This window comes from Tachyglossus aculeatus, chromosome 3 (genome assembly GCF_015852505.1).
Source record: "Tachyglossus aculeatus isolate mTacAcu1 chromosome 3, mTacAcu1.pri, whole genome shotgun sequence".
Taxonomy (NCBI): Eukaryota; Metazoa; Chordata; class Mammalia; order Monotremata; family Tachyglossidae; genus Tachyglossus; species Tachyglossus aculeatus.
The window spans coordinates 54345363-54358367 of NC_052068.1; the positions used below are offsets into that span (position 1 = coordinate 54345363).

The following is a 13005-nucleotide window of genomic DNA, read 5'->3' on the forward strand; positions in this document are numbered from 1 at the left end:
CAGGGCTAGTTCTTTCTCTGTCTTATCCCATTCCCAAACCAGCCTAAAGAGAATACTAACAGAGTCATTGGTGTTGTGGTATGTCAGGAAGGAGGGAGAGTAAAAGTTGTCTGCCTAATAAAGACCACTACCTACTGCTCAGTGGTCGCCTTAGCGTTAGATCTAAGTTCCTTGATTCTTGTTTTTGCAGTGTCTTAGCTTTATAATTGCCGAGAGTACTTTTGTGCCCTCTTCTCCACAAATAAAGGCTGAGCTCAGTAGTTCGTAGTTATAAGATATTGAGGTTCTAGTTTGCTGCACTGCATTTATCACTGCAGTATATTTTAGGAATAGGCTATCAGTGATCAGAGAAGTGGGTTTTGGCACTTTTTTTCTTCCAAAGCTGTTGCAAGGTTGTCGTTTTCACCGATTTCATTTCTGATTAGAGGGAAAGAGCAGGACCCCTTCGTGTATTTTCTTCAGCCTAGCTCTGTAATCCAGTATTTATGTGGATTGTAAAATCAGATCAGAAAGGGCGTAGGAAATGTTTATTTTGATCCTACAAGTCTGCATTCTTAAGGCTTAGTAATTATTGATTATTGATTTCTAGACTGTGAGCCCACTGTTGGGTAGGGACTGTCTCTGTATGTTGCCAACTTGTACTTCCCAAGCGTTTAGTACAGTGCTCTGCACACAATAAGCGCTCAATACATATGATTGATTGATTGATAAAAATTAATGCTCTTGGAATGTTTATTTTCTGAAACCATGCATATAAATTATGGAGTGAAGCATTGGCTTAGAACAGTGCTTTGCACATAGTAAGCGCTTAATAAATGCCATTATTATTATTATTATTATTAAAAGGGTGTTTGGTCAGAAAAATTTCTTTTAAAAAAATGAAGTGCTTGGTTTGTGTTTTAACCTAAAGAGCAGATTGCTTTTCCACAACCTAAATAAGAGATGGGTTCTAATGGAGTCTGCACTTGATGGGGTTTTGAAACTTTCATGCCTCCTACCCGCTGCCTGGTGTGGGGCTTTAGGGAGTGGCTGGCCTCTCTTCATTTGGGCTGCGAGAGTGGGTTCCGGCCACGAGAGAAAGAGCACAGCTGGTGTGAAGGCCTCCTGTTTTTCCCAGGAGCAGCCAAGCTTCTCGGACTTTCCAAAGAAGCATTTGAGGGGAGTAAGGGCTACTGCCTTATCGTCATCATAATCGTCATCATAATCATCAATCGTATTTATTGAGCACTTACTGTGTGCAGAGCACTGTACTAAGCACTTGGGAAGTACAAGTTGGCAACATCTAGAGACAGTCCCTACCCAATAGTGGGCTCACAGTCTAAAAGGGGGAGACAGAGAACAAAACCAAACATACTAACAAAATAAAATAAATAGAATAGATAGGTACAAGTAAAATAAATAAATAAATAGAGTAATAAATATGTACAAACATATACATATACACAGGTGCTTTGGGGAAGGGAAAGAGGTAAGATGTGGGGGATGGAGATGGGGACGAGGGGGAGAGGAAGGAAGGGGCTCAGTGTGGGACAGGGCCTTGCCTCCAGTCAACGGGTGACAATGATATTAACCTAAAATCAGGGACTATCATTATTAGCATTATTGTGGTATTAAGCGCTGACTATGTGCTGAGCGCAGTTGTAAGAACTGGGCTAGATACAAGGTAATCAGGTGGTCCCACATGGGGCTCGAGGTTTTAACCCCCATTTTACAGATGGGATAACTGAGGCCCAGAGAAGTTAAGCGGCTTGCACAAGGTCACACAGCAGACAAGTGGCAGAGCCGGGATTAGAACCCACGTCCTCTGACTCCCAAGCCCGTGCTCTTCCCACTAAGCCACGCTGTTCCAGCCCAACCGTCAGGAGAGAATTGCGCTCCTTGGGCCTTTTCTCCAGAGTAAGACCGTTCAGAACCACAAGGAGAATTACATGGCGAGTCTTTTGACCTTCACGGGGTTTGTCGATGGGTCGGAGGGGTCTGGATAGACAGAAATGAACGGTTTCTAAATATATTGAGAGAAGTAGCGAGATCTAGCAGGAAGGATACGAGCCTGGGAGCCAGAAGGACCTGGATTCCAATCCTGTCTCCACCGCCTATCTGCCGTATGACCTTGGGCAACTCATTTAACTTCTCTGTGCCTCTGAATACCGTGAGCCCCATGTGGGACAGGGACTGTGTCCAACCTGATTATCTTATACCTACCCCAGCATTTCCTACAGCTCCTGGCACATAGAAAGCACTTAACAAATACCATAAATGTATCTACGTAATCGCCAAGTCCTTACTTCTGAAATAATGCCTTGGGTATAGAAGGCCTCTCTGGAGTGCAGTTGTTCCTCACTAAAGCCAACTCAAGTTGTTAGGCAGGTGCGTGGCTCAGTGGAAAGAGCCCGGGCTTCAGAGTCAGAGGTCGTGGGTTCAATTCCTGGCTCTGCCAGTTGTCAGCTGTGTGACTTGGGGCAAGTCACTTCTCTTTGCCTCAGTTACCTCATCTGTAAAATGGGGATTCAGACTGTCAGCCCCCCGTGGGACAACCTGGTCACCATATAACCTCCCCAGTGCTTAGAACCTTGCTTTGCACATAGTAAGCACTTAATAAATGCCATTATTATTATTATCGAACTCAAGCTGAATAGCCTGTTTACACTCCAGCTAAATGAAACAGATTCCTTTTAGACTGTGAGCCCACTGATGGGTAGGGACTGTCTCTATATGTTGCCAGTTTGTACTTCCCAAGCGCTTAGTACAGTGCTCTGCACATAGTAAGCACTCAATAAATACGATTGATGATTGATGATGATTCCTACTGAATATTTGCCTGGTTGGGCTCTTAAAAACCCATCGCACGTCCAAACAAGAAGGTCTGTGTGGCCATGCTTTTTGTAATCCATTTTGAGTTTAGTGATTAACCCAGAACCACAGGTGTGTGACCTGTGTGTGGGTCAGTGATTAAATCTCTACTCAGCATTAAATATTATTTATGTCACCACTCTCCACTGGTAAGGTCAAATCCAAGCCTTCCACTGGAAAGCAGAAAAGTTTTACCATCTCTTGAGTTCACCCCAAAAGAAACCTGTTTGTTTCACGTCATTTTCAACCCATATCCCTCAGGAGTAGTAAAAATTATATTACCAAGCTTGTGTTGAAAAATATCCCCACTCAAAGCAAATGTGTAAGAAGAACCTTATTAAAGAACCTTATTCTGCAGTATGACCTTGGGCAAGTCAGCTTCTCTGAGCCTCAGTTACTTCATATGTAAAATGGGGGGTTAAGCCTGTGAGCCTCACGTGGGACAACCTGATCACCTTGTATCCCCCCAACGCTTAGAACAGTGCTTTGCACATAGTAAGCACTTAACAAATGCCATTATTATTATTGTTATTAAAGAAGATTGTTGGATGATTGCTTTTGAGAAATTTATAAACTGTAAATTCAGTAGCATGGTTATCCCTAACTTGGATTTGTGTATATGTGCTGCTGCTTGCAAGGTACGTTCATGAGTTAAATTCCCAAGAGCGTATTTGACCTCTGTATCTCAAGTATAAGGACTAGTGAAATTGGGTGCTGGTTTGCCTTTACAAAGAAGAGAGGGAGAGACAGAATGGCAAGTAATTTTTGCTTCCCTCAGGATCCGAAAAGAAGCCCGGTGTATGAATTGAAGCATTTTCAAAGCAAGGAGAGTTTTGTTTTGCTCTGAGGTGGGAGGGAGGGGAGTGGTTAGGGAACTCTTGGTGGCACAAATATTTATGTTCATTCTTTCCACTGTATTGAGCGCTTACTGTGTGCAGAGCACTGTTCTAAGTGCTTGGAAAGTACAATTCAGCAATAGAGAGAGACATTCCCTGCCCACACTGGGCTTACAGTCTAGAAATAAGAAATCTAGGGCTCTTGTCATAAAGGAGTGACATTCAGGTATTGTGCTTGTTGTCAGAAGGCCTGTTACTCCCAGATTTTTTTTAGAGAATTCCATTTCCTTAACCTTTCGAGATTGTGTGCTTCTTGTTTCTACTGGGGAGAGAGTGTAGCTGAGGCGGCATCTTGCCTCGGATCGTGAATGTGAGTGGCTGAATAACTAGGCTGCTGTTCATCACCTCCTGTTGGCAGTCTTAACTCATTATACATTGCATTGATGCCTCAAATTTAACATGTCCAAAATAGAGCTCCTCATCTCTCCACCCAAACCCAGTCCTCCCCCAGTCTTTCCCATCACTGTAGACAACACCACTATCTTCCCTGTTTCACAAGCCCATAACCTTGGCACTATCTTCAACGCATCTCATTCGGTTCTACCTTCACTATGTCACCAGAATCCATCCAGATGGCTTAGAACAGTGCTTTCCACGTAGTAAGCGCTTAACAAATGCCATCATCGTCATTATTGTTATTATTATTACCATGTTAATCCAAGTATTTAAAATATCCTGCCTTGACTACTTCATCTTCCTTTTAGACTGTGAGCCCACTGTTGGGTAGGGACTGTCTCTATATGTTACCAACTTGTACTTCCAAAGTGCTTAGTACAGTGCTCTGCACACAGTAAGCGCTCAATAAATACGAGTGATGATGATCTTCCTTCTCACTGACCTCCCTGCTTTCTGTCTAACCCAACTCCAGTCCATACTTTATTCTGCTGCGTGGATCATTTTTCTAGTAATAAATGTGGTATTTGTTAAGTGCTCATGTGCCAGGCACTGTTGTAAGTGCTGGAGTAGATACAAGGTAATCGGATTAGTCGGTCCCTATCCCACACAGGGCTCACAGTTCTTAATCCCCATTTTGCAGATGTGGGAACTGAGGCATAGAGAAGTTAGTGACTTGCCCAAAGTCACACAGAAGGCAGGTGGCAGAGCCGGGGGAAGCAGCGTGGCGAACTGGATAGAGCCAGGGCCTGGGACTCAGAGGGTCACAGGTTCTAACCTGTCTCTGCCACTTACCTGCTACGTGACCTTGGGCGAGTCACTTCCCTTCCCTGGGCCTCAGTTCCTTTATCTGTAAAATGGGGATTGAGAGTGTGCGCTCCGTGTGGGACAAGGGACTGTGTCCAAATTGATTTGCTTGGATCCACCCTAGCGCTTAGTGCAGTGCTCTGCACACAGTAAGCGCTCAATAAATACAATTGAATGAGTGAATGAACCAGGTCCTTCCGACTCCCGGGCCTGTGCTGTATCCATTAGGCCATGCTGCTTCTCAACTTCCTCTCCCTGATATACAACAGGCCGCCACTCCCCCGACCGTCAAAACCTTGCTAGAATTACGTCTGTCCCAAGAGGTCCTTCCCGACTGTGTCCTCATTTTCCCTTATTCCCTCTCCCTCCTACATCATCATCAATCGTATTTATTGAGCTCTTACTATGTGCAGAGCACTGTACTAAGCGCTTGGGAAGTACAAATTGGCAACATATAGAGACAGTCCCTACCCAACAGTGGGCTCACAGTCTAAAAATCATCCTTGCATTTGGCTAGGAACCCTTTATTCACCCCACCTTCAGTCCCCCCAGCCTTTACGGACATATCCGAAATGTATGTCTCCCCCTCTAGACTGAAAGCACCTTATGGGTAGGGAATGTTCCTAAAAACCTTGTTATGTTAGACCAGTCAGTCGTATTTATGGAATGCTTACTGTGTGCAGAGCTCTTAGGAGAGAACAATATTAAGAAGAGTGTCGGTAGGCACTTTCCCTGCCCACCAGCTGTACTCTTCCAGCTGCTTAATACAATGCTCTGAATTCAGTAAGTGCTCAGTAAGTGCCATTGATTGATTTTTACTTGTTTATTATTGATTTATTTATTGTACTTATTGATTTATTTTACTTGTACATATCTATTCTATTTATTTTATTTTGTTAGTATGTTTGGTTTTGTTCTCCGTCTCCCCCTTTTAGACTGTGAGCCCACTATTGGGCAGGGACTGTCTCTATATGTTGCCAACTTGTACTTCCCAAGTGCTTAGTACAGTGCTCTGCACACAGTAAGCGCTCAATAAATACGATTGATGATGATTATACAAATCAAGGTAAACTTCATAAACTTGAGTTCTTTTGTGTGCTCTCTCTCTCTCTCTCTCTCTCTCTCTCTCTCTCTCTCTCTCTCTCTCTCTCTCTCTCTCTCTCTCTCTTTTCAAGGCATTCCTTATCCTAAGATGTTTCTCTTCCCCTATCCATCTGGGTCTCAGACACAGAGTCCCAATTGAAGGCTCTGATTCGTTCTCTCCCATTTGTGTGGCGGCTTTCCCAGAAAGCTGTCTAACTTTTGCCCTTTCACCCTCAGAAATCGTGCCGTTGTTCACTGATGGGTCTGAAGGGGAAGAGGCCACCCAGGGCACAGTTCATCAATATGAGTGGGAGGAGCAGTGCCTACGTGTTTCGGGGCCTTGTGTTCCGAGCCTTGGGTGTTGAAATCCGTCCCTGTTTGGTGAGCAGGAAAAGCACTTTGCCTCATCCCTTGCAGTACGGGTGGGCCTCTGGGCCCCTCCCCAAAACCCGTTGCTGACCCATCACCTTGTGTCTTCTCAAAAGCAGAGGTAGGAATGGCAAGTTGTCAATGAGAGGTGTTTGTTTTTATGGTATTTAAGTGCTTACCGCGTGCCAGGCACTGTATTAAACTCTGGGGTAGATCCAAGATAATCCAGGTGTCCCACGTGGGGCTCACAGTCTTAATCCCCATTTTACAGATGAGGCAGCTGAGGCACAGAGAGGTTACATGGCTTGCCCAAGGTCACAGAGCACACAAGGGGCAGAGCCAGGATTAGAACGCAGGGCCTTCTGACTCCTAGGCCCGTGCTCTATCCACTAGGCCACACTGCTTCTCAGTTCAGATAATTATCAAACACATGACCTTGGGCCATCCATGCTCAGTGCACAGATTGCTCGCATTCTTTTTCAACAGCCCATTACTTTTAACTACCTCCAATTCAGGAGCCGGGAAAGGCCCTGATATTCTTCTCATCCTCAAGGCCCAACCCCGAAAGTCAACAAATCCAGAAACCACAGAGCCAAGTGTAATGACTTTATCGTTGCCCAGGCCCTGACAAGACCAGTGGGGAGATTGTGTCACTGTAAACATTTATTCCCGGGGATTGGGACCTGCTGAGGCCTGTTCTGCCCTTCGGCACTGCCCTCCCTGTCTACTGTTTGCTTGTTTGCAATGCCATAGCTTTATCCCAGCTATTTATTATAATAATAATAATTATGGTCTCGGTAAAGCACTTACTATGTGCTAGGCACTACTCTAAGCACCCGGGTAGATACCAGGTAATCGGATTGGACACAGTCCCTGTCCCACATGGGGCTCACAACCTTAATCCCCATCTTACAGAGGAGGGAACTGAGGCACAGAGAAGTGACTTGCCCAAGGTCACACAGCAGACTAGTGGAGGACCTGGGATTAGAACCCATGACCGTCTGACGCTCGGGCCCATGCCCTAGCCACTAGGCCATGCTTCTTCTGCATGGCCTGCTCTAAGCCATCCTATTTGGGATGGCTTAGAGCAGGATAGCAAAACTGTTCTAATATCTGAAGATTTATCACCTGGCAGCCGAATTTCTGTTTTGGAGAAAGAACTGTGTTCCCTGGGATGCCGCAGAGAGGTGAAACTGACCCCTCCCCCCCCCCCCCCCCCCCCCCGCCACTGCTTTTAGGGTGCCCTCTTTGGTCTTGGAGGTTGGTTTAACCTAAAAAGGGCCTGGAGGGTTCAGTAAGTCAGTTGTATTTATTCAACGTTTACTGTGTCAGAGCACTGTACTGAGCGCTTGGCAGGGTACAGTATAACAGAGTCGGTAGACGCATTCCATGCTCACCGTAAGCTTTCAGCCTATAGGGACAGACATTAATATAAATAAACGACGGGTACGTATACACATAAGTGCCGTGGAAAAGCAGGGGTGAATGAAGGGTGCGGTCCAAGTGCAGGAGCAACGCAGAGGGGAGAGGGGTAGAAGAAATGAGGACTTGGTCGGGTGAGGGTTCTTGGGGGAGATGGGATTTTAATAAGGCTCCAAAGGTGGGGCGAGTGATCATCTGTCTACTGTGAAGAGAAAGGGAATTCCAGGTCGTGGGCAGGGGGGCCGGTGGCCAGGTGCGCAAGATGGTGGTACGTGAGTAGATTGGCATTGGAGGAGCAAAGTGTGGGGGCTCGGTGGGAGTGAGGAATCAGAGAGGTAAGGTGAGGTTGCGGGGTGGGGGAGCAAAATGAGTGCTTTAAGCCTACTTAGGGAGTTTGTTTGCTGCGGAGGCGGATGGAGGTTCTTGAGGAGTGGGGAAACATGGACTGAATGGATTTGTAGAGCAATGATTTGGGGCAGTAAAGTGAAGGGTGGACTGAAGTGGGGAGAGACAGGAGGCTGCTACGGGAATCAAGGTGGTACAGGATAAATGATCAGGTTAACGTGGGAGCATTTGGGGTGGAGAGGAAAGGGCAGATTTTAGCCACGTTGTGAAAGATGGAACTGACGGGATCTGGCGACAGATCGAATGTGTGGGTTGAATGAGAGCGATGAGCCGAGGACAACTCCAGGGTTACAGGCTTGTGAGACAGGGAGGACGGTGGTACTGTCTACAGTGATGGGAAAGTCACGGGGAGGACAGGGTCTGGGTGGTAATGTGAGGAGTTCTGTTTTGGATATGTCAAATTTGAGGTGTGGCGGCCCATCTATCTAGAGATTTGTGAGCTTCAGAGCATGAAGCTTACGACAGGGTCGACAGATAAGCTTTTATTCTGAGATCAGCTTTTTGTTTGTTGAAGTCCCTTTCCCTTTTGAATAGCGTACTGGCCCACACTTTATGCATTTTATACTGACCGGTTGAAGAAGACAGTATTAAACACATCATCATCAATCGTATTTATTGAGCGCTTACTATGTGCAGAGCACTGTACTAAGTGCTTGGGAAGTACAAATTGGCAACATATAGAGACAGTCCCTACCCAACAGTGGGCTCACAGTCTAAAAGACACATCTCAGTGCCTAAGCAACCTGTGGGTAGGGATCGTCTATACCTTCTCCATTGTGCTCTTAACGGTACTGCGTACACCGTAAGCACTCAATAAATACCACTCGGTGATTGATTGAACACCCCAGTTGAAATATCGGATAATTTCGTGAGCGCAACCAAAACGACTCACCAGGGCATCGGGTATTTCTTCACCCAGTCATTGAGTTTTGGGCCGAGGGTTGATTTAACCAGCTGTTGCTGTCAGTAGTCCTTTTGAGAAGGAGAGAGGGAATGAGCTCCCCGAAGCTCGTCCTGGAGACTGTGGTGGGCAGGGAACGTGACTACCAACTCTGTTTATTGTACCCTTTCAACCGTTTAGTACAGCTCTCTGCACACAGTAAGCACTCAGTAAGTACCATTGATTGATTGATTGATTGCCTGGGCCCTGTGTTCCAGTGGTACATGTGCTATAACGAGCAGCCTCCGTCTCTGCTTGCTCCCCCTCGGGCTCTTGATGGTGAGATCAGGGGCTTCCTTGCTTTCCCCCTGCCCGACACACACTTTATGATTCTTCTCCTGAAGGCCAGAGGCATGTTGGAAATCGGGAGAATTTGTGGTGAGGCCACAGCAGCACTACCGAGCAAGGGTCAGAGTTAGCTCTAACTTGGCATTTGGACGCAAATGAGTTTTGGAGAGATTTTTATGTTTTGTTGTTGTTTTCTCCCCTGTCTTTTCAAAGCCTACCCATTAACCATTGTTCGGAACAAAAACTTTGAATGCCACGTATAGGCCTGGAGTGACCTGGCTTTACAGTGATATTTTACTTTTCTTTCTCCTTGCCTTTTTTCCTCTAATGTCACGGAGTCCGTTTTCTTCCGCTTTTCAAGCAATAGTCCTTTCTCCCACTTAGCACCGCTCCGAGTCGAAACGAGGCGTTTGAGGGGAGGAGTTGTGCTTTAACGTGGCAGTTTTTCTCCTAACCCTGTTTGTCTCCATGGGATCACCGCATGGGTGGGGATGCAAGTTGAGGCTTGGGCTAAAAGTGTGGGGAAGTGATAGGCAAGGGCATTTGTTGTTTTCCCTTTGCTGCTCAAGAGAACCCTGCAGCAGAGCACACAAACAAGCTCTTCGCCAAGGCAGCTGTAGCATTTTTTTTTAATCATCATCAATCGTATTTGTTGAGCGCTTACTATGTGCAGAGCACTGTACTAAGCGCTTAGCATGCTAGTCAAGTACCCTGGGCCGGGCACTGTTTTAAGCATGGGGGTAGATTACGAGCCGAACGGGTTGACCCTGTCCCACAAGGGGCCCACAGTCTATTAAGTCTGTTATCCCCATTTAACGGATGAGGAAACTGAGGTACAGAGATGTTGAGACTTGCCCAAAGTCACCCAGCAGGGTTGGAATTAGAACCCGGGTCCTCCCGACTCTCAGGCACAGGCTCTTTCCACTAGGCCGCTCTGCTTCCAGTCGTAGTGTCAGAATACAGATGGTGCCGACCTGTACTTTCCAAGCGCTTAGGACAGCGCCCTGCACACAGGAAGCGCTCAATAAATACGATTGAATGAATGGAAGCAAGCTGCACGAAGCAGCGTGGCCTCGTGGATAGAGCAGAAGGACCTGGGTTCTAATGCTGGGCTCCGTCCCTTTTCTGCTGTGTGTCCTTGGGTGCTTCACTTTTCTGCGACTCCGTCACCTCATTTGTAAAATGGGGTTTAAGGCTGTGAGGGTCTGTGACCAACCTGATTAACATGTACCAACCCCAGCACTAAGAACCGGGCCTGGCACTTAGTAAGCGCTTAACAAATACCATTAAAAAATAAAATAGGAACCACAGGGAAGGAACTTCAGCAGCAGGAAATGGCCCCAAAGAAGCTAATAATCCGCAGCGCAAGGAAAATTGAGAGGTTGCTACGGTAACTGAGCTTGAGACGAGATGTGCCCCTTGACGAGATGTGACCATTGCAAGAAAATCATTCTCCAATATTAGCATTTTTTTCGGAAATGCCGGGTAATGCGTAGAGCAAGTTAGTCACACCACCAGTCTGACCTTAGGGGGCTTATTTTTCTGAAGCGTGCTTGTGCCAACCCTCTCGTTTTATCCTCACAACTTCTCCGGGCTTTGGAGTCCGTGGTCGTGGGTTCAAATCCCGGCTCTGCCAGTTGTCAGCTGTGTGACCTTGGGCAAGTCACTTCACTTCTCTGGGCCTCCGTTCCCTCATCTGTAAAATGGGGGTTGACTGTGAGCCCCCCGTGGGACAACCTGATCACCTTGTATCCCCCCCAGCGCTTAGAACAGTGCTTTGCACATAGTAAGCGCTTAATAAATGCCATCATTGTTATTAGGGAGAGGCCAGTAGTACCCCCATTCTACAGATCAGAAAAAGAGGCCCAGAGCAAGGTAATGCAAGGGCTGGAACGAAGACCCGGGTCTCCGTCCTCTGGGACCCATCAACCTCCAGAGGAGTTGGAAAAGGGAGGGTTCGGGAAAGGTGCCGTCCATCTCCTCGGGGAAACTGGATCCTGCCGGTGTTTCTGACCCGATATTACGGTTGTTTTGAAATCTATTTGTAAGCCGTATCTCCTGTCTTGTGCTAGGACTGCTACAGAGAGATAATATGGGAGAGACGAGTCGGCTATCGGGGACCGGCAGGAGGGGGTGATTGCTAAACGGCGTGGTCATCCCGCCTATCTCCCAAACCCAGCCGCCAGTGGATTCCTTCCAGAATCCCGTCACTTTACATCAGCTTCACAGCCTAGCAATAGAGCTGGGGTTTGGGCAGGGAGCTTTTAAAGACCTCACGCGTGGTTTTAAATGCATAATGACTTTAAAAAGCCTTAAAGCCCAGGTGAGAGACTGGGGAAGATTGGCTCTTGCTTTCTTGAGCCGTATTTCTTGGCAGGGAGATTTTAAAGACCTCGTGCATGGTTTGAAATAAATAATTTAATTTAAGTAATTTAATTTAATTTTAAAAAGCCTTAAAGCCAGGGTGAGGGATTGGGGAAGATCGTCTCCGGCTTTCTTGAACCTCGATGGGCTGCTGCCCAGCCTGTTAGTAAAGTGGATGTTTCGCTGCCACACAAAAATACACGCATGCATGCATGATCTCGGTAAAGCTGCCATTTGAGTATATAATTCTCATTCTGGTGGTACCAGCAATAAGCATCAATGTCACTCCATGCCACTAGTCCCACGAGGTTAAGAAGTTGGCTTCCCAAGGCTAGGGAGTCCAATTTGGGGCAACCACCCTTAGTCTGGTTAGGTGGTGGTTGATTTATTGAATCATCAGCTTATCTCCTGCGCATCCTGTGGGCTGGTATTGTCGGTCCTGCCTGCTTTTGTGCCCATTCAGCTCTTGCATAGGGACAGCAACTGGGATAAGGACGTCCGGGTTGAATGCACACACCGGTCTGAGCCGTGTTTCACTGCTGGTTTTCGGTTTTGCAGGTGGACTGCGGGGCATAGCACGAGGTGGACTGGCTGGGCTAACGCTCACTGGCCTCTATGCTCTCTACAACAACTGGGAGCACATGAAAGACTCCGTGCCCCGCCAATCACTCTGAGGGCCGCCTCACCGAGGACTGAGCGAGGGAAGGAGAGGTGCCACCGAGTCTCCACGGCAGTTGGTAAAACTGATCCGCGCTGGTTATTTTTTTTTTCCCATCCACATCCCATCAGATCCCATCATCTGTGGTTCCAGCCCAGCCCCATCGGAGACAAAAGGCGGTGGCAGATGGCCAAGCGAGCGGCCCGCCCCTCACCCTCTCATTTGAACACAAAACCCCGTTTTCTTGCGTTAGGAATGTGCATCGACCACCACCGGAGGACCGTGAACTGTACTGACACTGCTTTACCCCCAATAAAGTATGTGTTCCTAGAACCGCCGGTAGTAATGCCAGTGATTTCAAGTATAGGGTGTGAGTTGCCACCGATTGAGCAGCCCAAAAATTGTGGTGTTTGTGTTGCGTATCTGCGGTCTTGTCTCGTTCTCCCCCCTTCTGTCACCGCTCCGTTCAGGCAATGGTCTAGATGGTTCAGAGAGGGGAGGCTGAACGCCCCAATCTATACGGAAGTCTG

General features: G+C 47.1%; 1 protein-coding gene across 1 annotated transcript in view; it reads left to right on the top strand.

Annotated features, from left to right (window-relative positions):
• TIMM23B (translocase of inner mitochondrial membrane 23 homolog B) overlaps positions 1 to 12808 on the top strand; it is a 32686-nt gene extending 19878 nt beyond the window's left edge. The window contains exon 7 of the mRNA XM_038744203.1: positions 12376 to 12808. Coding sequence (XP_038600131.1) covers positions 12376 to 12491 — 116 coding nt within the window. The 3' untranslated portion in view covers positions 12492 to 12808. The remainder of the gene's footprint in view (positions 1 to 12375) is intronic.
• Positions 12809 to 13005: the final 197 nt, after the last annotated feature.